This window comes from Schistocerca gregaria, chromosome 4, assembly GCF_023897955.1.
Source record: "Schistocerca gregaria isolate iqSchGreg1 chromosome 4, iqSchGreg1.2, whole genome shotgun sequence".
Lineage (NCBI taxonomy): Eukaryota > Metazoa > Arthropoda > Insecta > Orthoptera > Acrididae > Schistocerca > Schistocerca gregaria.
In genome coordinates this window covers 180601205-180626668 of record NC_064923.1, presented here as the reverse complement: position 1 = coordinate 180626668, position 25464 = coordinate 180601205, and the positions used below count along the sequence as shown (strand labels likewise).

At 41.6% G+C, this 25464-nt stretch overlaps 2 protein-coding genes across 3 annotated transcripts in view; one reads left to right on the top strand and one right to left on the bottom strand.

Annotated features, from left to right (window-relative positions):
• Positions 1–25464, bottom strand: part of LOC126268175 (opioid-binding protein/cell adhesion molecule homolog) — a 2429635-nt gene that overhangs the window by 807989 nt on the left and 1596182 nt on the right. The gene's annotated exons all lie outside the window — the stretch shown is intronic.
• Positions 1–25464, top strand: part of LOC126268174 (sodium-coupled monocarboxylate transporter 1-like) — a 229533-nt gene that overhangs the window by 39383 nt on the left and 164686 nt on the right. The window contains exons 8-11 of one of the 2 annotated variants that reach the window (XM_049973769.1): positions 6879–6987; positions 7975–8084; positions 9839–10022; positions 18355–18441. The exons of the other annotated variant lie outside the window; for it this stretch is intronic. Coding sequence (XP_049829726.1) covers positions 6879–6987; positions 7975–8084; positions 9839–10022; positions 18355–18441 — 490 coding nt within the window. The remainder of the gene's footprint in view (positions 1–6878; positions 6988–7974; positions 8085–9838; positions 10023–18354; positions 18442–25464) is intronic. 2 annotated transcript variants of the gene reach the window in all.

Below are 25464 nucleotides of genomic sequence, written 5' to 3'. Positions count from 1 at the left end.
CTTGGGTATTTTAGAAGATTGTCTCCGCCATTTTTATGTGCCAGGTGCCGTCCCGGCTGTCCGAATGGGTACTGTTCTCTCGAGGTGATATACACGGTACAGTCGCACTATTGTGACCAACACCTATGTTCGACGTTCAGCGTCCAATAACCAGTCAGAGACATTAGATGACAAAAGTAGCAGTGGAGGGTATGTAAAAAATGTCAGGGGTTAGGGGCGGGAAAACAATCCAGTCGTTGTCGCAATGCGGAAACGGAGCACATTATCTGACGTCCCGAACGACACGAATATTGGCAAATTCTCAAAGGGTGGAAGCATTTCCGAAACGGTTAAGTTCGTAAACTGTTCTCATGCTGCCTTGGTTAAAGTATACTGTGCACGACAAAATGGCGTTGTCTCAAACCGGCGCCATGGCTTCTGCAGCACACCACGGGGCATAAATGACAGGCTTGAACGATTATACAAAGGCGATGAGATTTGTAACTGATGAGGCAACTGAAAACCCAGATGAAACAAAGCGCTACCAATGGTGTGTTCTCAGCGACCATTAAGCCAACTTTGCTATTGGCCTTCTCTGCGGGTGCCTGCTTCGTGCATCTACATATACTGCTGTTCATGGGCAACGAAGGCTGGAATCTGTACGCCTATACTTCAACTGGACGACCAGTCAGTGGAGTCAGGTTGGCCTTTTCAGATGAATGACGATTTATGCTGCATCAAACAAATGGCGAATGGCACATACGGCATGAAATGTATGAAAGCAAAAACCATACATGACATTAATTGGCTGGGAAACGTTTTCCAGTCATTCCCTGCGTGATATCGTCATTTAGGACGGCAAAATGGATCAGCTTATGTATGTATCTAATCACATGCACCCCTTTACGCCGGCCGGAGTTGCCGTGCGGTTCTAGCCGCTACAGTCTGGAGTCGAGCGACCGCTACGGTCGTAGGTTAGAATCCTGCCTCGGGCATGGATGTATGTGATGTCCTTAGGTTAGTTAGGTGTAAATAGTTCTAAGTTCTGGGGGACTGACGTCCTCAGAAGTTAAGTCCCATAGTGCTGAGAACCAACTGAACCATTTTTTTGTGTGTGACGTCCTTAGGTTAGGTTTAATTAGTTCTAAGTTTTAGGCGACTGATGACCTCAGAAGTTAAGTCGCATAGTGCTCAGAGCCATTTGAACCCCTTTACGCAGTTTGTTTTTCTAGGCACAGTAGCATCTGCTAGCAGGACAATACAACTTGTCACACAGCTCGTAGTATATACAGGTAGTTCGAAGATAACCAAGATTTTTCCCGTACAGTCCTGGCGATTTAAGCCCAATCGATATGGATGTTAGCGCCTAGGATCCTCAACCGAGGAACCTAGAGCAGCTGGCCCACACTGGAGTGTGCATGGCTTCACATCTCCGTCGGTCGCCTCCAGAACTTCATTAGCTGTCTTCCTGCACAATTCGCAGCGGTCTGCACTGCAAAAGATGTTTACTCAGGCTTTTGACACGTGGCTGTTTTAATGTGACCGAACAATGTATCTACTGGTTCAAACGGTTCAAATGTCTCTAAGCACTGTGGGACTTAACATCTGAGGTAATCAGTACACAAGCGGCAAAAAGCAGTCAATACCTTCGCTGCACATTGCCGATGGTAGCGGAGTTACTGAACGCAGTTTTCCGAAATTCCTTCACCAGGGAAGACGAATGGAATATTCCGGAATTTGAAACACGAACATCTGCTACCATGAGTTTCTTAGAAGTAGATACCTTAGGGGTTGCGAAGCAACTCAAATCGCTTGATACGGGCAAGTCTTCAGGTCCAGATGGTACACCGATTAGGATCCTTTCAGATTACTCTTATACAATAGCTCCCTACTTAGCACTCATGTACAACCGCTCGCTCGCCGATAGATCTGTACCTACAGATTGGAAAATTGCGCAGGTCGCACCAGTGTTTAAGAAGGGTTGTAGGAGTAATCCATCTAACTACAGACCTATATCATTGACGTCGGTTTGCAGTAGGGTTCTGGAGCATATACTGTATTCAAACATTATGAATCTCCTCGATGGGAACGACCTATTGATACGTAATCAGCATGGCTTCAGAAAACATCGCTCTTGTGCAACGCAGCTAGCTCTTTATTCACACGAAGTAATGGCCGCTATCGACAGGGGAACTCAAGTTGATTAGGTATTTCTAGATTTCCGGAAAGCTTTTGACACCGTTCCTCACAAGCGACTTATAATCAAGGTGCGGGCCTATGGGTTATCGTCTCAGTTGTGCTACTGGATTCGTGATTTCCTGTCAGGAAGGTCGCAGTTCGTAGTAATAGATGGCAAATCATCGAGTAAAACTGAAGTGATATCAGGTGTTCCCCAGGGAATCGTCCTGGGACCTCTGCTGTTCCTAATCTATATAAATGAGCTGGGTGACGATCTGAGCAGTTCTCTTAGGTTGTTCGCAGATGAAGCTGTAGTTTACCGTCTAGTAAGGTCATCAGAAGACCAGTATCAGTTGCAAAGCGATTTAGAAAAGATTGCTGTTTGGTGTGGCAGGTGGCAGTTGACGCTAAATAACGAAAAGTGTGAGGTGATCCACATGAGTTCCAAAAGAAATCCATTGGAATTCGATTACTCGATAAATAGTACAATTCTCAAGGCTGTCAATTCAACTAAGTACCTGGGTGTTAAAATTACGAACAACTTCAGTTGGAAAGACCACATAGATAATATTGTGGGGAAGGCGAGCCAAAGGTTGTGTTTCATTGGCATGACACTTAGAAGATGCAACAAGTCCACTAAAGAGACAGCTTACACTACACTCGTTCGTCCTCTGTTAGAATATTGCTCCGCGGTGTGGGATCCTTACCAGTTGGGATTGACGGAGGACATCGAAAGGGTGCAAAAAAGGGCAGCTCGTTTTGTATTATCACGTAATAGGGGAGAGAGTGTGGCAGAAATGATACGCGAATTGGGATGGAAGTCATTACAGCAAAGACGTTTTTCCTCGCGGCGAGATCTTTTTACGAAATTTTAGTCACCAACTTTGTCTTCCGAATGCGAAAATATTTTGTTGAGCCCAATCTATATAGGTAGGAATGATGATCAAAATAAAATAAGAGAAATATGAGTTCGAACAGAAAGGTTTAGGTGTTTGTTTTTCCCGCGCGCTGTTAGGGAGTGGAATAGTAGAGAGATAGTATGATTCGATGAACCCTCTACCAAGCACTTAAATGTGAATTGCAGGGTAGTCATGTAGATGTAGACGTAGACTTAGAACTACGTAAACCTAAGGACATCACACACAACCATACCCGGAGGCAGGATTCGAACCTGCTACCGTAGCATCAGGTCGGTTCCGGACTGAAGAGCCTAGAACAGCTTTGCCACAGCGGTCGGCATGCACTGGTGAACTGATATTTACTATCCATATTAAAGTAGTATAACAGTACACTATTCGTCTGCTCCACTCATGTCACAGTTCTCGCCACCATTAGCATTTATGAAGGGACTAGTTGGCTGCTCAGCTCACACATCAAAGTCTGTAACAGTCTCCTGACGGGAGAAGTAAGACCAACTGCCGTGAGTTTTCTAGTTAGGACACCTAGGATACGGTGACTGCATCTGTTCTTTAATTTTCCGAACGATTTGTGTATGCGTAATATCATCCAGATGTGTCTGACCATCTACCTTCCTTGACCGGAAATCGCTGTATGAAAAATGCAAACAACATGTTATTAGAATCAATGGCAAAGTTCTCTTCTTCACTATCTGTTACAGACGAGCAAACACTCACGTAGTACCATAAAATGTATGCCATGTGTTCCGAGTTGTTCTGTTACCCTTTACTTCTTACACCGCTCTCGTGACCATTAAATGTAAACAGATCTTGAGGATACGTTAAGTAATGGACGTCAGTCTAAGCTACATAGGAATAAAGATGAGTACCTTTTTCAAAGATCAGCAAATATTAGTGGTCATAATTAATCTTAATATGATGTAAAAAAAGTGTTGTAATGTATTTCTGGGATGTGGAATAGCCGACGAATCGAGTGAATAATATTTTCAAGAATCGTAAGAAAACTACAGTAGAACATAAACAATTCTCAAAACTTTCAACGGACATTAGCAGGACATATACCAGGGGTATAAGAAAGATTTTGCCAGGACAGTTAAATTCAAGTTGAGTTGCACATACACTAACGGAAAAAAATCGCAATAGCATAAAGGAGTTGTGCGAAGTAAACAGAAGTTGATAGGACGTTGTCTACTCGGATTAAGCGCCAGTCGTATGAGACCGCGTTAGTAGCTGCACTTTCAGGATGCAAATCACGTTTGCTTTAAATACACCTAGTAACAGCCGTGACCATTGGTTACCTTTCTGAGTGGACGTAGTGGGTTGATAGTAGTCAATAATGCCTTTAAGGCGACAAAGCCGCGATTATCAACACCTCACAGAGTTTAAACGAGGTCGTGAAATAGGGCTACGAGGAGCTGGAGATTAATTCTGTGATACTGCTGACATCGGTGGTCACGAGAACGTATGATCTCAAGAGGACCGAGTTACGGACGGCTGTGTGACACTTCGGCTCTTGGCTCTGTCGCATTTTACTGCATGTGCCGTAGTTGGTACCATAGTGACACAATGAAATATTAGAAATGGGTTACTTCAAAAACAGCTCCAAGTCAGACACACTATAACGTGCCTTCCACTAAGCCCAAATCACCGCCATTTGCGACTCCAGTGGTGATGGCTTGTGTCCTGGTTAGAAGGAGGCCAAATGAGCGCTTGTAGCCAGCTTGTCTAGGCTCTAGACATACTGGACCTACAACTGGACTTATGGTCTTTGCTGCGCCTTCGTATGACAGCAGGAGAACTCTCGTGGTTATCCCAAGCACCCTGACTGCAAAATCTGATTCGACATGTTGTGCTGCCGTTCATGAACAGCATTCCAGAAAGTGTTTTCCAAAAGGATAACGCTCGCTCAAAGATCGCTGTTGTAACCAAACATGCCCTATAGACTGTCGACATGTTGCCCTGGCCAGCTCTGTCACCAGATGTGACTCCAGTCGAATACATGCGGGACATGATCTGACAACACCAGCGTCATCCACAACCAGCATTATCCGTCCCTCAGTTGACCGGCGAAGTGCAACACGCATGGTACTCCATGAGCATGGTAATCCAGCCCACAAACTGATTTCCGGCACCTGTAAAACACAGTGCATGCTCGTTTACGAGCATTCATTCAATATTCTCTTGGTTGTTAATTTATTTGCATTTCAATTTGCAAAACCTTATCTCGCGTTTACATAATCTGTGATCGTGCAATTTTAATCGCTTAAGTATGTTACCTAGACAAATGTATTTCCGAAATCTCGTTTTTCTACATTAATTGAACTTTGGTGTTGCTATTTCTTTCTGCCGTCCATGTATTTTTCGTTCTGCGCAAAGAAAATGAATATGAAAACGGAAACCGTAGCAGACATTTCGATAATAGCCCAAATTTTGTGCATCGTAAGAGCAGCTGACATGGCTTGCGAAGATGCTACTATTAAAAGAAGAAAAGTTTCCAATACTGGTTAAAAATTAATAAACAAGATGCTGAAATTGTAGGTTTGTGTGGAGTACTACCGAAAGTAAAAAAAAAAGATCTGGAGATTTACAAATTGAATCACAGCACTGATAAACTTAACGAACCATATCGTGTATAATAAAGCGGTATCAGAAACAAGAAGTAAAACTGTTTGAGGGAAAACTCATACGAAGAGTTGGTACTTCGGTGAGGCAGTTTCTAAGATTACTAGGATTAGTTAATAGGGAACGGATGCGGTAGGATACGAGAAAATCTGAGGGAACAACAAAGAGTGTTCAACAGGAAATCGAGAATAGCAAATATTTGTTCTGCTTACGGAAGGAAAGCTTGTGTGACCACTGTAACGCAAACAACGCTCTGACTGTCAGTTGGGAAATTCTTGGAAGATAATGGCTTCACTGCTTAAAATTTATGAAGGCACTTTCTAACTATAAATTTTCTGCCTGTGCAGTTGTAGATTCTAAAGCCACCATAGAAATTGATTTAATTGACCTTCGACGTAACGTGACGTACATTTATTCTCCATGTTTGACACTTTAACTTTGTGCGACATGCATTCTGTCTACTATTCCCGAAAGGGAACGAGAGCACAGGAACTAGAAAATCAGGCGAGGAATGGGATATTATTTCTGGGCTTCTTATTTTAAAGGTAAATACAACCTACAGTTAAAATGGAGTGAAGTTAAGGCTTAATGTCGCGTCGGTACGACATTCTTTCCAGTCAGGGCAGCCGTTCGATAGGTTGAGGACAGTAAGGAGATTCGGTGAGGTGATAGGAACCATTCTTATTTTGATTCGAGAAATCACCAGAGTCTTATTTCAGGATGGTTACCCAAGACGAGCTGTGGGATTCGGGAACGTTAACCACGGTGCCAACGGTTTCTATTCCGTAGTTTGTTTCTAACCAGTTGGCTACTCTGGTTAGTGAAGCACTAAACAGCTGCTTACTAGAATTTGTCACACAGAAGTGCAGTAAACATCGCAATCGAGACAATATCAGTCTGGTTCCTTCCACGATTCTAAATTTTCTTGTGACGTTACCGTACAGAACGTGCAATATTACTAGAAGTCGTAAATAGTTCATTTATGTCTAGGAGAACGGATGACAGTGCAAATAATACCTGCAATATTTGCTGCGTGCTGCATGCATTAAGTGTATTTGAAATACGACCAGTCATAGTTAGTAGAGGATTCGTCTACATTCGGGAACCAATCAAAAATGTTGAACAGTCTTTAACCTGTCCTATAGAAATTAATTAATTACTGACATAAGCTTCATGTCGCAGGGCTCTGGCTGGCTTCACTTTTGGCATAATCCTCATGAAGGTCATCAGTGTCTTTTCTGGGTTCCTGCTCTACGCCACCTATCGTGACTGTGATCCTGTCAAAACCCACGTAAGTGATCCACCGTATTTAGAAATTTTCTGGTTCAAATACTTTGAGTATTATTGACTTCTTGCGTCAGTGCATTATCTCACGACTTTGCAAATACGAAATATTTCAATTTTAATTTCTTGCATAACGAAATGTATCCTCTGCTTCTTTCGGTTATGGATTACAAGTCTGATGCTCTTTTGTTCAGATCGGTTTACGGTATCATGACAGAAGTAACAATTAAAAAGTCTTCATTAAGTAGCATATAGTACTGTTACGTTATAGACTGAGTGCCGCCATTGTATGTATTTATTGCCATCTTCTCCTTTCCCCTCTGTCTCTCCCTCAGTCATTCCTCTCTGTTCATCTTCTCCTGCCTCCGTCTATCCCCTCCTGCCCTCTCTTTCTGTATATCTGCTCCTCTGGCGCGCATCTATCTGTTTCATCCTTCAAACTTCGTTTCCCACCTTTAGTTCCATCTCCTCCTCTCCCTCTCTTTCACCATCTCCTCCTCCCCTTATCTCTGTTCTTCTCCTCCAGTTCCTCACTGTGTTCATATCGTCCTCTCTCTCTCATCGTTCCTTTGCCTGCTTACCTCCAACTCTCCTTTTTCTCTGTCCAACAGTAATTCTTTCCAGATCTCAACTAATATGTGTACGGAATTCGGTGAAATCGTTCTCGGGGTTCAGGATGAGCTTTTTACTCTTGATTTTGGTTGCGAATGCACTTGTAAAGTATATTTAACATATATTTAACATATGTCTCACCTATTTGTACACATAGTTCACCCGTACCTCTATTGAATTTCACCCTGTAGTTTCATTTTCACGCTGTTTGATATTTATGACATCGTATCTCATATCCCGTACGATGATGTAATATTGCTAATCGAGTTCATCCAGTGTCGCAGTTTATTTCATTTTGTTGCTGAAAGAATTCATTAATATAAGGAGCTCAAATGTCTTTGATGTGATGTTTACAATGTCTTCGGCTGCCACGACGGTGCAGGAGGTGTCGCGGCCCGACCAGCTGCTGCCCTTCTACGTTATGCGGGTGGCCGGCCACGTCCCCGGACTGCCGGGCCTCTTCGTCGCCGGGATATTCGGCGCTGCCCTCAGGTGCGTACAGGCGCTGCAGTGTAAAAGTCCTACAGAAGACGTACGGTCGACCTCAGTGTTGCTTATGTTCGATGCATACCAGCATGCAGTACTGACAGCGTCGTTATAGTCCAGATTTCAGTAAAACTGAGACCTTGCCGTTCATGCTAAGAGCCAAAACGACAATGGGACAAACTAACTTCAACAAACAAAAGTACCACAGCATGACAAAATGGTTCAAATGGCTCTGAGCACTATGGAACTCAACTGCTGTGGTCATTAGTCCCCTAGAACTTAGAACTACTTAAACCTAACTAACCTAAGGACATCACACACATCCATGCCCGAGGCAGGATTCGAACTTGCGACCGTAGCAGTCGCACGGTTCCGGACTGCGCGCCTAGAACCGCGAGACCACCGAGGCCGGCCACAACATGACAAGAATATCTCTTTCACAAATGATGCGCAATAGAACTGTTTCAGGATGTGACCATCTAGACGCATAATTTTATTCTGGATTATCTTTAACCGAAGTAGGGAATTGCTAGCTGAAATTTGCCTACCACATAATCATAGGAGGGTCACTCCAAAAGAAATGTACACTTTTTTTTTAAATCCAACTTTTATTCAACATATTTGAAAGTTTTACAGTGTGTAGATACATCCTTTCGGAACAATATTTTCATTTCTCCACATAATTTCTATCCCTCTCAACCGTCTTACGCCATCTTGGAACCAGCGCCTGTATACCCGCACGGTAAAATTCTGGACCAACCTGTTGGAGCCACTGTTTGGCAGCGTGCACAAGGGAATCATCATCTTCAGACCTTGTTCCACGAAGAGAGTCTTTCAGTTTCCCAAAGAGATGATAGTCACATGGAGCCAGGTCAAGACTGTAAGGCTAGTGTTTCAGTGTTGTCCATCCACGTTTTGTGATCGCTTCCATGGTTTTTTGACTGAAATGTGGCCGTGCATGCTTTTGCCGACACTTTCAGTATTTTGCAAACACTTCCTTCCCCTATCTCAAAGTAGCGTAACAACTCGTTCACTGTGATTCGTCTGTCAGCAGTTACCAATTCGTTAACTCTCTGCACATTGTCTGGAGTGTGCACAGTGCGAAGCCTGCGACTGCGAGGAAAAAACCTCAATATTGCCGTGCCCGCATTCATCACCTAACCTGCTTGCCCACCGACTAACTGTAGTGCGATCGACAGCAGCATCTCCATACACCTTTTTCAACCTCTTGTGGATGTTTCCAACTGTCTCATTTTCACAGCACAAGAATCCTATGACAGTACGTTGCTTATGACTAAGGTCAATTGTAGCAGCCATCTTGAAGACATGCTATGACGGCACCAATCACAGGAACAGGTTGAACTAAGTTTGAAAACAAGGGGGAAGGATGTATCTACACACTGTAAAACTTTCACACATGCAGAATGAAAACTATATTTTTACAAAAATAGTGTTCATGTCTTTCGGAGTTACCCCTCGTAGTAACAACAGCACCAAAACTTGTATTCCACTGTCAGACATCATAAATTTCGGATAGCTAGTTTTCGGACTAGGATCCCTATGTCTAACTGACATATTTAGCTTTGTTTCACTGTTCCTGAAAGTTTAACATCAATAAATCATCTTGAACTAACTACTTTAATATCAGAGTTCTAAAATTAGCAGCCGATGTATGAAAATTTACTTGGTGTTCCAGTATATTTATTCTGTACTACTAATAATTCGTCTTACACATGTTACCAATGAGAGCTTGATTTTAGTTCCATGTCCGGCACTCTCAACGCTCTTTCTGCTACTATCTACGAGGACTTCCTGCTACCCCTGATGCCCAAAAAGAAGACGGATCTCCTGGTGAATTTTATAATGCAAGGTATCGTGCTGGCTGTGGGCATCGTCACCGTAGGAATGGTCTTCATTGTTGAGCGGCTGGGAACAATTCTGGAGGTAAGCATCCATCTCAAAGACAACAACGTATACCCAAAAGTTCTGAAGAGCTCTGGAAGTTTGTTGTAGGGTACTTAAAGAAACATTCGGACAATTCAAGGAATGAGAAAATTAATTCATTACTGAGTTAAAACGATAATTCTGATAGCACATACCTTTAAGCAGAAAACATCTGAAAGGTTTATGTAGTCAATTGGATCTTTAGTCTGATATTGTCTTTGAGCTTCTGTTCGTTTAATCCTCTAACAAATTTTATGTAAATAGACTGAAGTGGCAATTAAAAATTTATGTAGGTACCTACACTGGGGGTTCAGGATGGATCCCTCATTTTCGTTCAATGCTGAGGTGCTATTCCAGAACATGGAGAGCTTTGGCAATTCTGTTCGTATGTAAGGGGGAATTTAGAGTAGACTGGGGAGGCAGTGAGAATATGGATAGAGGAGGGGAACCTGCAAGTGTCATCCCTGCAGTTGTGTGAACCATTTCGACATTGTGGCTTAGAGGTCAGCGTCCCTGCCTAGTAAGCTGGAGACCCACGTTCGATTCCCGGTCTTCATAGAAATTTTAACTCGCTGCTTCAGTCTGTATACATACAATCATATCTGTATGATACCAGAAAAGTCTCTGAAAATCTGTCATTTAATTTGTCTAACAAATTTATTCTGATAGTGTATGCTTTTTGAATAGACAGTATACTTTTTCAATACTGTCGGTACTTTTTAAATGAAATATACTGTACAATTTTATTCTTCGCACTAGTCCTCGATATTTTTCGCCTCGGTGTGAAATATTAATATCTGACATTTTTCAAGCTAGTGTACTAGACATACCAGTGACAAACGACGGAAAAAAATAAAATGTACGGAACCCAGCTTTATAATCACTTTTGCGATTAGAAGTTTGTGTTAGGGAAAGCAAAGCGTTTTCTTTCCTGATTAAGTACAATGCCACAATCATTCAAAATGTAGAAGAATTTCAATCCATACAAAAAGTGACCTAATCATTAATTGAATTTTAAAAATCTCCTTTTTTGATAAGTTTATCAGCTCAAGTAAATATTTTTTAACGCTCTTGTATTCTTGTGTTAAATCAGTTGTTTGTAAATACACTTGTTTGAAAAACGTCATATGATGAATTGATACTAATGTCAGGCTTTCCATAATATTCAGTCGTTGTGTCAGTTTCAGTTCAGATAACGTATTCCCCTCTCTTGTAAAAGTATACATTTGAATTATTTCTACATTTACGTCACTGATATCCCTAAAAATATTCAATTATCTGTGAACGGAGGTGTAAGCGCACATTCGGTGTGGGCCACTTGACATTTTGAAGGGGTGCCTTCATTTTGTCAGTAGCACATTATAGTACGAAAAATAGTATAAATTTATTCTCTCTCATAAAAACATCAGAATAACCTATTAAAATAGACAGGATTTTCATGTTAAGAAATAGTCAGTTCCTTTCATTGTGTATGTCAGAAACGCTGGATCAGTAAAAGCCATCCATTATTTCAGTTACATCAGAACACGTATTTGAAATTCTAGTTCAGCAAGAATGTAGCAACAGGACTCCTAGCACGAAGTGAAGTCTCCGAACGGCCAGGAGATAGTATGTAAAGTAATTTTTCATTGTAATAAATTAGCTGTGTTTCTACGATTTAAATTTAAAGCAGTGTTAAACACAGAATTACTGAAACTCAGTGAAGAGCCAGCACCGCCGAAAGATGGATATGGTGTATCTTCAATGGGAGTAAAAATACGGTTTCTGTTCTAAATGTAAAGTTTAGTTTAATAATAGAGCTCACATTGATATTAGTCATTACTGTAATTGACAAGCCCTAAAGTGATGAATATGTGTGAATCTTTATTCTAATTCTAAAATAAAAGGTGAAAACAAATATCATTTAAATATTAAAATATTCTGTAGTTTTTCATTATTGCAATCATTTGTTCATTAGGCCGTCGGATATAGAATAACTCAATGAATTTAACGGGATATACAAGCTTAATTTATGTCATGGGAATTTTCTTCTTTCGAAATGGTGTGGCCAGACACTTTCGTCCCATTTGTAACCTATCCAAAATTTTTGATTAAATGCTTCTTTCCTTGTTTCTTACTATGCATTACAAAGGCGTGGCAGCAAAGTCGACAAACATGAATTAAGGAAACTTTTCTTACAAGTGTCTCTTTACGCAGCAATAAGGTGCCATAGTACAAAAAAATATTCGATGGATAATTTTAGTTATATGTTCCTGGAGAAGGGCACAGAACGATGCTGTGATAAAAATTAAGGAATGTTTCAACTGATAAAGCCAAGTAAATGCCACTCATCTTTTTTCTACGCAATTAAGTTTGTCTTAAAATATCTGATGAATGTGAAATCTGTTTTATTGTGTACCTACTGAAATATTGTACACATCGCACGTCTAGCCATATGCTTCTTGATGCAAACTCCTTAGCTTCAAACTTCTGTTTCCCTTATAATAAACATGACTCAGTAGCACAGCTTCCCCCGACTTAACAATTATCAACGCTTGTGGGATGCGATGGGCACCCATACCGCAGGGCGTCCACATGCAGCAAACACCATCCAGCAGCTGTTGGAGAAATGGAACGCCCCAGTACTAGACCTTCCCAACCTTGTGGCCTAAATGGAAAATCGTTTTAGAGTATGTATTTCCGTCTGTGATCATACACTCTTAACCAACAAATTTAAACAAATGTTTGTTTCAGTTACTACTGTGGTACACTGTAGCAATTCGTTCCACGTATGGTCGAAGTTTCGTTGACCTACTTCACTCACCAGTGACACATCGCATGTGGAAGTTACTTGCACCATGAGGTTAATCTGTTGAAGGATGATTTAATAAAAAGAAAGAGATTCACAAGTCGAGCAAGCAAATAACGTGTTGGTCTACTTCTGCTCCTTATCTGGGTGGTCAGTGGTTGATAAAGGTGTAGGATCCTCCCCTGAGGGTTAACATTCTGTCCAATTGTCGAGTAAGATCGTCAAAATACCGAGATGGTTGGAGGGCCCTACCCATTATGCTTCAGCATGAAGATAAGCGGTACAAATTCTTCCTGAGTGTGGTTCGCACTATTTCTCTGAAATGTAAACCCAAGACGGCATACCGTGAACGGCAACAAAAAGGAGCACAGAATATTGTCGACGTACCACTGTGATGTAGGCGTACTGCAGATGATAACCAAAGGGGTCCTTCTATGAAATGAAAAGACATCCAAGATCATTACTACCGTCTGTCAGGCCATATGATGGGTGACAGGTTTGTGTCCCATCCCTCTCCAGCTAGTCTCCCGAAATGTCTTCGCTGCTCATCCGAACTCAATTTGAAGTGTCTCTCATCACTCCAGTCAACCAGGCCGAATGTGCCCGACACCACTGCAGACGGGTCTGACAGAGATCAATGGCAGTCAGTGAGAAGGGCGCCCAGATCTCAGCCCTCTTCCTGTGAACCGTCTATTAATGGTCTTTGTGGTTACTGAAGTACCGGTTGCACGTCGGGTCGATAATAATGAGTAATCCGGAGCTCTGAGTGCCTCTCAGTACTCACTTACTGTCATATCAAGCTCGAGCGCTTCCTACCTCCTTGATGCTGTGTTCGACCATGAGTCCTGCCAATGTCGTCGAATAGTGGCATACCTCCTATTAAATGTCGAGGAATTGGCCGATTACTCCAACCAACTCCCTTGAGATCAACGACACACCTATCTCTAATGCTGACATCGGCATATGTTGACCATGCGCCTATCGTCGAGGCATAGTAACTGTCCCACTGAATAATGTTTGTAAAGATGTTATGTCATTTATTTTTATTTTATTCACACATCAAGTTCCGTAGGACCAAATTGTGAAGTAAATCTACGAGGTTATGGAATGTGTCAGTACACGAAATTACCGCATAAAAGTAATGACAGATAAAAATAAATGTTTATGAACCCGGAAAAAGTCTGTCCATTAGTTTAAGTAAACGCAATCAATAATAAAACATGAATCAGCTTAATTTTTCAAGGAACTCTTCGACAGAATAGAAAAAGTGACCCATGAGGAGACTCTTCAGTTTCGATTTGAAAGCGCGTGGATTACTGCTAAGATTTCTGAATTCGAGTGGTAGCTTATGCTACTGCACACGTTGCTGCACAAGAATTAAAGAAGTCCGATCCAAATGAAGGTTTCATTTCTACCGAGCATTAATTGAGTGAAAGCTGCTTATTTTTGGGAATAAGCTGATACTGTTAACAGGGAATGTCAGTAAGGAATATATAGAGAGGCCAAGGCCAATGTCAAAATACCCAGAGTCGTGAACAGGAGTTGACAAGGGGTTCGTGAACTTTCACCACTTATTGCCCGAACCGCCCGTTTGTGAGCCAAAAATATCCTTTTACCCCAGAATGTAATACCATACGATATAAGCGAGTGAAAACAAGAAAAGTAGACTAATTTTCTTTTCGAACGATCACTTACTTCAGATACCGTTCGAATAGTAACAATGGCAGCATTATGGCTTTGAACAACTTTATGAATGTGCGCTTTAAATGACAGCTTACTGTCTATCTGATCACCTAGAAATTTGAATTGTTGAGTTTCACTAGTGATATGCCCATTCTGTGAAACTGAAATGTCATGTTTTGTGGGATTGTGTGTTAGAAACTGTAAAAACTGAGTCTTACTGTGACTTAGCGTTAATTTCTTTTCTACAAGCCATGAAGTTAGGTCATGAACTCCACTATTTGAAACTGAGCCAATGTTGCACACAACATCCTTCACTCCCAAGCTAGTGTCATCAGCAAACAGAAATATTTTAGCGTTTTCTGTAAAACTAGAGGGCATATCATTTATGTAAATAAGGAACAGGAGAAGCCACAACACTGATCTCAGGGGCACCAACCACTTGATCGTACCCCACTCAGACCACACATCAGAGCTATTCTCAACATTTTGAATAATGAAGTTTTGCGGTCTGTTGCTAAAGTAAGAGGTGAACCAATTGTCAGCTACTCCACCTATTCTGTAGTGGTCCAGCTTCTGGAGCAGTATTTTGTGATCAACTCAATCAAATGCAATATATAAGAAACTATCAGCCTCGATTGCAGTAATGATATCAACCTTTACCTAGGTTTCAGCCCACATAATTGAGCCTTCTTCAGAGATAAACGTGAGTCTATAATATGCCTACGAGGTGTAGCGGCACCCCCGTTTAGGATAGGGAAAGTTAGTTTTGTTTGATATTCGGAGCACGAGTTACAGCCAGGTGGAGACCAGATTGCAGTAAGGTATGCATACCAGCAGTTGCGAAGGCAAATAGAGGCCACGGAGGCGTAGAACTGCCAGAGAGGACGCACACAGCAGTTTCCATGGCGCAAGTTACAGGCAGAAGGGGTCCACTGGCCAACCTATGTGTTATGCGTACATGACATGAACCGGAGTGCTTGTCAAAACAGAGGCACACAGCTGAGTATAAATTGGTGCCGTTTTCATTCAAGTGTGGCAGCTCTCCTGGATGGCGAGGCATGTCACACTACCGGGCTGCACGCAGCAACATAGAGGGCGTCAGCATCCCAGTCCATGGCAGGTCGTTGGTCCGATCCTCTGAGGCTGATGCGGGGTCCGCAGCCAGCCATGGCAGGCCACTCTTCAGCTCGCTACCATGGGCCGTCGTCTCGGCTTCAGACACACGCCGGATAACAGACACTTGTTTCGAACCGTGTTCTCAGCCACACCGACAAGACGAAGCAGCAGGTGGCCACCCGCGGCTCACACCGAGCAGCGCTGAGTTGGCAGTAACACGGACCGACGAGTCAATCACGGCATCCTGATGACGCCGCACTCCACTGGCGTACAAGGCCGGCATTGTTTCATTGTTTCATTGTACAGGTCGCTGGGGTGCTTCCTCAGCATTGCGGGGCTTGTGACGAAGACAGGTGAATGGAGCACTGTAGCAGAAACAAATGGTTCATTTGGAATGTTCTCGACGAGTTTTAATACAGCACTTCCTGGCACCCATTCACTACATTGGGTGTCTTCACGCCACATTTGGCGTCTGATACCACTACACATGGCATGGTCCAGAAATAAAACTAAAAGAGTAGGCATAGCCCATTCAGGCTGTTTTAGTTTTATTTCTAGCTTGTTCCATTGTAGACATGCTATAGAATAAGTTTTTATCTTCTGAGGAAGGCTCAGTTACTTGGGCTGAAACCTAGGTAAAGGTTGGTTTCAGTACCGCACTCGAGGCTGATAATTTCTTATATATTAGATTATCACGATTACTGACTTGGCTGCAATGTTGAAAGTACTTCAGTCAAATGCCTTAGTTAAATCAAAAATTAAGCCTAGCGTCCGAAACATTTTGTTGAACCATCCAGTACCTCACAGAAGAAAGAGAATATTGCATTTTCAGTTGTTAAACGACTAGTAAGGTCGAACTATACATTTGATAACAAATTGTGTGATGTAAAATGATCAATTGTCCTTACATACACAGACTTTCCAATAACTTCAGCAAACAGTGATGGGACAGAAACAGCTCTAAAATTGTCTACATTATCCTTTTCTCCCTTTTTACAAAGCGGCTTTACTACTGAGTACTTTAATCGTTCAGGAAACTGATCACTGCTAAAGGAAAAATTACAAATATGGCTAAATACAGGGCTAACATGTGGAGCACAGTACTATAATATTCTGCTTGGCACTCCATCATAACCATGAGAGTCCTTAGTCTTCAGTGACTTAATTATTGACTCAATTTCCTCAGAAGAGTATTTCAGACATCAGTCTCGGAAAGGCATTTGACAAGAAAGTTATATGATTCCCTGTATAAACTAAACTTTTATTTAATTCACCAGCAACGCCCCGAAAATTATTGTTAAATACGGTGCATATATCTGATTTATGAGTAACAAATATTTTTACTACGAACTGACTTTATATCGTCGACCTTCTATTTGCATACCACATACTCTTTGCCTTCCTAATAACATTTTCAAGCTCCTTACAATACTGTTTGCAATGGGCTACTGTAGCTTGATTGTGACTACTTCTCACATATTTTTATAAATCCCGCTTTGTTATAATGGTTCAAATGGCTCTGGGCACTGTAGGACTTAAAATCTGAGGTGATCAGTCCTCTACAACTTAGAACTACTTAAACGTAACTAAACTAAGGACATCACACACATCCATGACCGAAGCACGATTCGAACCTGCTACCGTAGCGGTCGCGCGGTTCCAGACTGAAGCGCCTAGATCCGCTTGGCCACACCGGTCAGCGCTTTGTTCTACATGATATCCTTATCCCACTAGTCAGCCACGCGTAATGCCTATTACTGCTAGTACCCCGTTTAGAACGTTCTAATGGAAAGCAACTCTCGAAGAGCATGAGAAATATGTTGAGGAAATGGTATCGACATGTCCCCTGTTTACTATTCTTTCCACGCGCGTGGTGAAATTATTGTACATTGTCACATATTCGTCAATCGACAGGCAAAATTTATTATTTTGTGTCTCCCTTCGGTACCTGTACAGATATAAATTAGTGAAGAATTTGCATAACTGATGAGTGGTGCGTCGTTTTCTTGTGTATTTTATCTTAGAGTGTAATTTGTTTTGCCTGTCGTTAGAAGCGGAATTGCTACTTTGCGAGCCGGCCGATGTGGCCGAGCGGTTCTAGGCGCTTCAGTCCGGAACAGCGCTGCTGCTACGGTCGCTACTTCGAATCCTGCCTCGGGCATGGATGTGTGTGATGTCCTTAGATTAGTTAGGTTTAAGTAGTTCTAAGTTCTCGGGACTAATGACCACAGCAGTCGAGTCCCATAGTGCTCAGAGCCATTTGAACCATTTTTTAACATACTTACTCTCAAAATAACAGCGCAATAAAATCTGGAATACCCAGCAATTAAGAACATACATCATTACCAACTTCTTCTATAGTCTATCTATACTTATTAGAAAGCTGTAAATTCCTGTTAGCTACTTGCCAGATGGGACTGGTAACTGTAAAGATGCGTGATGACAGGCCTCTGTTGCTACAGCAGTCGGCAACTATTTTCTTTATAAAATAGAATTATTTTGCTAGCAAAACACGCTTCCAGAGTAGAGACTCGAGACTTTAACTTTGCCTTGCTGTGGCAGTTGTCCACCAGCTGAACTATCCGAGCTGGGCCCAGAGCCTTCAGAGTGCCAGCAGCGGACTCCCACACGGCCGTCAGTCGGACGCGCCAGGCCACCAGTGAGTGCGCTGCCGCCGTTACTCGCTAACTGCCTATTACAGCGAATCTTGTGACAACAGCGCGCCGTTTCTCTTTGTGTCCACAGCTGGGCTACAGCGTGGGAGGCGTGACGAACGGCGCGCTGCTCGGGATATTCACACTCGGCATGCTGGTTCCCTCGGCCAACACCAAGGTAAGCACTTATCGCAATTTAACAGCGACGCCACACCATCGTTACATTACATGTATACTGTCAACAGAAAAAGTAGAAACTTTTCGTAATTAGGGTTCCGTACATATATACGTTAAAACGGAACCCTTATACGATCCATGTGTCTGTCTGCCTGCCTGCCTGACTCTCTGTCAGACTGCCAAAAACCAATTTTCTTCGGAAGAGGTAGACGTGAAGTGTTAATTTATGACACTCACTGTCCCTTGATGGTGCAAAAATTAAAACTTATACGTCAATGCGACCAAAAGATACGACCTTTTATATTACACACCTTGATACTCGCAGACTCACTCATCAAAAACTATAGGGTGCATGTCGTTGACCTAGAATCATGAAATTTAGAGAGTATCAGCGTTTAACAATACAATTAAAGGAAGAAATCCGAAACGTTAATTTGTAATTATATCACAAAGAAAAAAATTTTAAGTCATTTGTAAAGACACCTTCTCAGGAATGGGAAGACATGTGAAGTTTCATTTTATGTACACTACTGACCATTAAAATTGCTACACCAAGAAGAAATGCAGATGATAAACGGATATTCATTGGACAAATATATTATACTGGAACTGACATGTGATTACATTTTCACGCAATTTGGGTGCATAGATCCTGAGAAACTAGTACCCAGAACAACCACCTCTGGCAGTAAGAACAGCCTTGATACGCCTAGGCATTGAGTCAAACAGAGCTTGGATGGCGTCTACAGGTACAGCTGCCCATGCATCTTCAACACGATACCACAGATTATCGAGAGTAGTGACTGGCGTATTGTGACGAGCCATTTGCTCGACCACCATTGACCAGACGTTTTCAGTTGGTGAGAAATCTGGAGAACGTGCTGGCCAGGGCAGCAGTCGAACATTTTCTGTATCGAGAAAGGCCCGTACAGGACCTGCAACATGCGGTCCTGCTGATATGTAGGGTTTCGCAGATTGAATGAGGGGTAGAGCCACGGGTAGTAATGCATCTGAAATGTAACGTCCACTGTTGAAAGGGCCGTCAATGCGAACAAGAGGTGACCGAGACTGTAACCAATGGCATCCCATACCATCACGCCGGGTGATACGCCAGTATGGCGATGACGAATACACGCTTCCAATTTGCGTTCACCACCATGTCACCATACACGGATGCGACCATCATGATACTGTAAAGAGAACCCGGATTCATTCGAAAAAATGACGTTTTGGCATTCGTTCACCCAGGTTCGTCGTTGAGTACACCATCGCAGGCGTTCCTGTCTGTGATGCAGCGTCAAGGGTAACAGCAACTGATGTTTGTGTATGAGAAATCGGTTGGAAACTTTCGTCATTTCAGCACGTTCTAGGTGTCACCACCGGCGCCAACCTTGTGTGAATGCTCTGAAAAGCTATTCATTTGCATACCACAGCATCTTCGTCCTGTCGGCTAAATTTCGCGTCTGTAGCACGTCATCTTCGTGGTGTAGTAATTTTAATGGCCAGTAGTATATTATAAATAAATCTGTGGTACCTTCACGTTATAAGAAACCTAAGAAACTAAATGGAACCAATGAAAACGTATGGCCATTTATGTCACATTTTGATACTCGCAAACTCACTCATCAGAATTTATAGGTTGGTCTAAAATCATGACGTTTGGCATAGAGAAATGCTTCAAAATGGAAGTAAATGGAAAAATCTGAAATTGTTAATTTCTAATTATATCACAGAACAAGAACTGTCGTTTGTTATCCGAATGTCTCTCTGTCCGTCCACAGGATAATTCAACTTCTTCTTACAAATCGATAGACGTATCAAGTTGAAATTTAGGCCACTCACTTTGTCTGTGGTTCCTTCATAGTGTACCAGAATTAAGTTTCTGAGACAAATGCGGTCATTTATGTAACATTTTTGTGGTTTCCTCCAGAGATCGTCTTGTTACACCAAATTTGGCAACGTGGATCGGTACCAGAAGCATTAGCGAGGGCTCGGTGCGATCCGCAACGATGTATGGGAGGCGCTTTAGAAGCCTCTCTCTTAACATCAGCGCCCTCTCATTGAGTTCAGTATAGTGTCCAGCATGCAAAACTTAAGCCACGGTTAGCCACAACAATCGATTCATTGTTCGGGACCAACGAGTCGGTAAAGTTTCAGATGAACTTCTCGTGTTATTAATGTTGGACACTGTACCTCAAGAGAACAGTTTGTTAATTAGTGCATTAAGTGATGCTTTACTAGTCCAAGCACTATTGCGGCGAACAAGTGTCAAAAGTAGCAAATCTTTTATTCAGTTATGTAGAACTAATACTGTAAGAGTTCTAGTTTGACGAGCCTTTTCCCAGAACAATGAAGGAACCCACAGTTGTGGCCAGACGAAACCAGTTACGCCTTGTCACATAAATTTTCGTAATACCAAACTCTTTCATTAGAACATAGTACTTCCTGAAATTTGGCAAGAAACAAGGTTTCACAGTACAAGTAAAGCAAAAACAAAGAAATCAGTAATTATGTCACACGAGAGGCATATTTTTCTACCATCTGTCATTCTCGAAAGTCTGCGAATTCCTGTGACATATGTTGCCAGTGTCAATGTCCATAACTGACAAAAATCAACAAGCTCGTACATTATCTAGATGAATGAAATGTCTATCTACATAAATAAATTTGTGCAGAACCCTCTGATAGTGCACTTGGCCGTTTGTTCATTATTTATTTTTTTACGGCGACTCAGTTGTTAAGATGCCTAGCTACTCTGTATTTCATTATTCTTTGAATCTTTTCGAAAATACTGCAGCTCATATTTTTAATCGTATTTTCAAACCACATTTGAGTTATTTGGAGGCCTACATTCACTTGTTTTGTATCTTGTGCTCACCAAGATATGCATGAGTACTTGGGTAACATTATCTTTGGAAACTTTTTTGTGTGCTCATACTCTGTATCCGTTATAAATACGTTTACGCCTCTGCTATCAACGTTTGCATGCATTCATAGCTGTTTTATTTTCAAAGTATTTTGAAGGTTTTACAGCGAAAGTATAAAGTCGGTTCGACAGGCAGTACTTTGAGGAACGGTATTTTTTGTGTGAGTCAAATACTCTGCTTTCTTTCTATACAAGCAGATTTTTGCTCATTAGCAATGCCATACTTAAACTGCCACGTTACGTGTACTGCAATGTGGAAGTGGCTCACTGCAAGTTATGATTTTATGTATGACAAAATTATGCATGAAAATCTGATATAAACACTGAGCACCTGTACATATAATATTAAATAGAAGATAAGAAAGATGTTGATTGCTCAGTATATTCAATTTAGAACAGAATGCTGATTTTAGAATTACAAATATTTCTTTTTCTTGGATCACAAATATTAACACAGTAGCTCATTTTGAATGAATGAACTCCTAAACGCCGCATTTAAGAAGTCGTGTTTAACTGTCTTGTTTTGTGTCCAATCAAGTCAAGGTTTCAGTCTAGGGAATAATTGAGAACCATAATTTTGTAGTAGGTTGTGAAATAAGTTTTCTGCACCTGATTACCGACATCATTAGCAACATTTGGGAAATCACTTTATAACGATTGAAGAGTTAGTGCTATTAACTTTTTTCAACAGGCTTGACAAATCTGTGGACATTGTCACACTACAATATCGTAACGGTAGTAAGTGTGTCTTCCCTAATAATAGTGAAAAGACGGCCGCGTCTGCTTGTCGGCAACACGTGCAAACATCTTACGTATGATTTCGAGATGGTTACGGGACAATACCTTTCCTCTTATTTAGGAGGCACTGGCTCCTGTATTTTTGTGTTATTCTTGGGTAATAATTTTCTCGTTAAAGCGACATTCTACGAACATCTCTTGGTCGGAAGATTTCTCCATCTAAGGCTATCGCGGAAATATTTTGGCTGTTGGTGCTGATTATAGTGATTTATTAACCGTCCCGTTTCTAATCTGTAACCAAGTGATCTACCACACAAGTCCAAACAATTTTGTAAGGGCACGCTATTTTAGAGCTGTAGGTCGAACATTTTTGCTTTCTGCATGGAACATCTCACAGCCTGGGGAGTCCAACAGAGTTTTATATTTTCCTTTCTCAATACGTTGAATGTTTCGCGACTTCCCACTCTAGCCTTTCACCCTTCAGTCACTGTTCTGAGCGTCGAATACACCATTAACACAGACTCTGAAGACTATTTTCACGAAGACATTGTTGCCTTTTACCGCCAAGCTAAGGCCAAAGATATGGCAAGCAAGCTGTTATTAAAGTTCCTGAGTGGAATCTACGATATTCCGCAGAATGTTATCCACCCAATCAGCAACCAGCCAGCAAAGGCAGATAAATACGAGTACAGCACAAACGGGTAAACATCTCTTTTTTTCAGACAGTAATAATACAGCGGAATACAGGAAAAGGACATTGTGGTTCTACTGGGAGCCTATCAGTTTGGCTATTTTGTTTTTGCTACAGTAACATGTTCATTGGTATATTCTGTAGTGTTGATCCCATATTTAATCTTTCGTATCTGGTATATTCCTGAGGGGAACAGTGCCGAACAGCAAAGTGAGATATTCTAGCCTCTCCACAGTTCTGTTCTTTTTAGATGCGCGCAAGAAAATGGTTCATACTATTCTTGAAGTTATAACGTACCTACATTCTCCAGTGTGTAAAAGCTTTTGTGGGACGTGTACCTATTGTCCCGGAATCAATAGAAACAAGGCATTAGTTCAGAAGAACATTGTTTTACGAAAGAATAAATGTTGTTATATATCGACCGTTTCCGCAGATAGAAATACAAAAATAGTAATAATAAATTAGTTATTCACCTGAGAGAGCAATAATTTTGAATAATTAAGGGGTTGAAAAAATTTAGAACGCCACATCAAAAAGTGCAAAAATTAAATCTCGTTAATGACTGACGTGGCGTTGAAATTATATAATAGCTGGGAGCGAATAATAATGTAGCAACTGAAAAAATGCACTCGCCTGAGATTATATGTGAAAGACCTGTGTAACTCGAACAAAATGATGATATTTGTAATACACTGATCCTATTTATCGTTGCCAACATCAACAATAGGTAGTAAGGTGTTGTGTGATGTCCTTAGGTTAGTTAGGTTTAAGTAGTACTAAGTTCTAGGAGACTGATGACCTAAGATGTTCAGTCCCATAGTGCTCATAGCCATTTGAACCATTTTTTGAACAATAGGTAGTAACTAGAACCACTTTGTGGAAACTGTGCTGAATTACGTAACTCACGGTGTCACTGTCTGTTGCAAATGTTAAAACGAATGACCAAAGCCAATTCCTGTTCTCAATGTTTACTTTCTCAAATTACGGTTTAATTTAGAAAAGAAGAGTTTGTCAGTCCCAACGTTATGAGGGCGTAAGGGCATGAAATTATTTGTAAAACTTGATGTAATACCATAAAACTACTTTCTCTGGTATAGCGTCAACATACTTTTGTTATTAAAATGTAAATTGAGTTTGTGTGTCTGCAGCTGTAGTATAACACTTTATCAAGAACAATAATTGACACTCCCTCAGATTCCAACACCTTTAAAATTAGTTGGGTATACGTGCTTCCATTTATATCTTTCACGCTTGACTTTCTCGGAAGGTTTGGTGAAAGGATGGGACACTGTTGATGTTTAATCATTTGAGTCAATTAGCATCACTGACAAAATACATAATGTAATAATGTTTAAAAAAATCAAGTATCACACCAACAAGCCTTGTACAAAACTACAAAACAATTGGCTTGACGTACCTTGAGACAAGTTGCTTGTGGAGGGACGTAATGTTTCTTATGGTATCCGTTGTTGGCAATAAGCTCTTCTTGGTTAGCGAGTAGCTTGAAGAGCTTTGCGCCACGCAGTAATTATTCGTACTAGCCAGATCTCCTTACAGGCATGTAGTGCGCCCATACATGTGGTCACTCACTCATATTTTGCCTTGCTACATATTACAAAACCGATTGCAGAAAAATCTCCATTTGGCATTAGCGCGCCTACACTTCAGGTCTATATCCCACCACAGATGATTAGCAACTCTTTTCTTCCATTACTACTGCTCGCACTCATGCCAACGACGTTATATTTGAGTTCCAAACATTAAGGATTTGTGTTATCACCACCCCGCCAGCGTATAAAGTTGGCAACGGAATTACAAGCTTCCATCTGACGCCGATAGCGGTCTCGCGGCATCTGGCGGACCCAATGGTGCGCGCTCACTAAGCCACGCCTTCAGTGGCTCCGGACTATGACCACAATCTGACGCTGCAGTATAGGACGGCCGGCGACAGCCACTCAACCCACTTGCAGCCGGAGCCTCTTCGCTACGATACCATCGTCCGTGCTTAATACAGCGAGTCTGTTTCTTGTTGACATTGTGATAGCTGCAGTCTCTTTCTTCGCTGTATTACTTGTAACGATTCTTGGAGTTAACATGTCCGCTAACCACAGAATTTCTGCTCCTGTCCAGTTTTCCCACGATGACAGTTGCCGCATCACTCAATAGCCCATCTCTCCTTACCATTGTGTAAGAAATGTACACGAGAGAATCTTCCTGACATTCCCAGCATGTTGCTACAAAGATTTGACATAATTATTTCTTACTTGCTCTTCTAACATCGTATTACAGTATCTTAAACACTAATTATTGACAAGTGCATATAATTACAAAATGTGGTTTTAGTCTCTCCGAATAAAGTGACTGTGAAATCCGCGAGGCTTTGCGTTGTAGTGTTAAAAAGTATTTCCTTCACGCAATGGAATAGTCATCAGTCTTGTGACTGCTATGATGTGCCCCTTCACGAATTACTCTCCTGTGCCAGCCTCTTCATCTCAGAGTAACCTATGTCCTCTAACCTCCTGAATATATTCGAATCTCTGTTTTCCTCTACAGTTTTGCCTTACATGGAAGTCAGTCCCTGATGTCTTAATAGATGTCATCCAGTCCCTTCTCCTTGTAAGTGTTTTCCAAATATACCTTCGTCTCCGATTCTGCACAGAATCTAATTC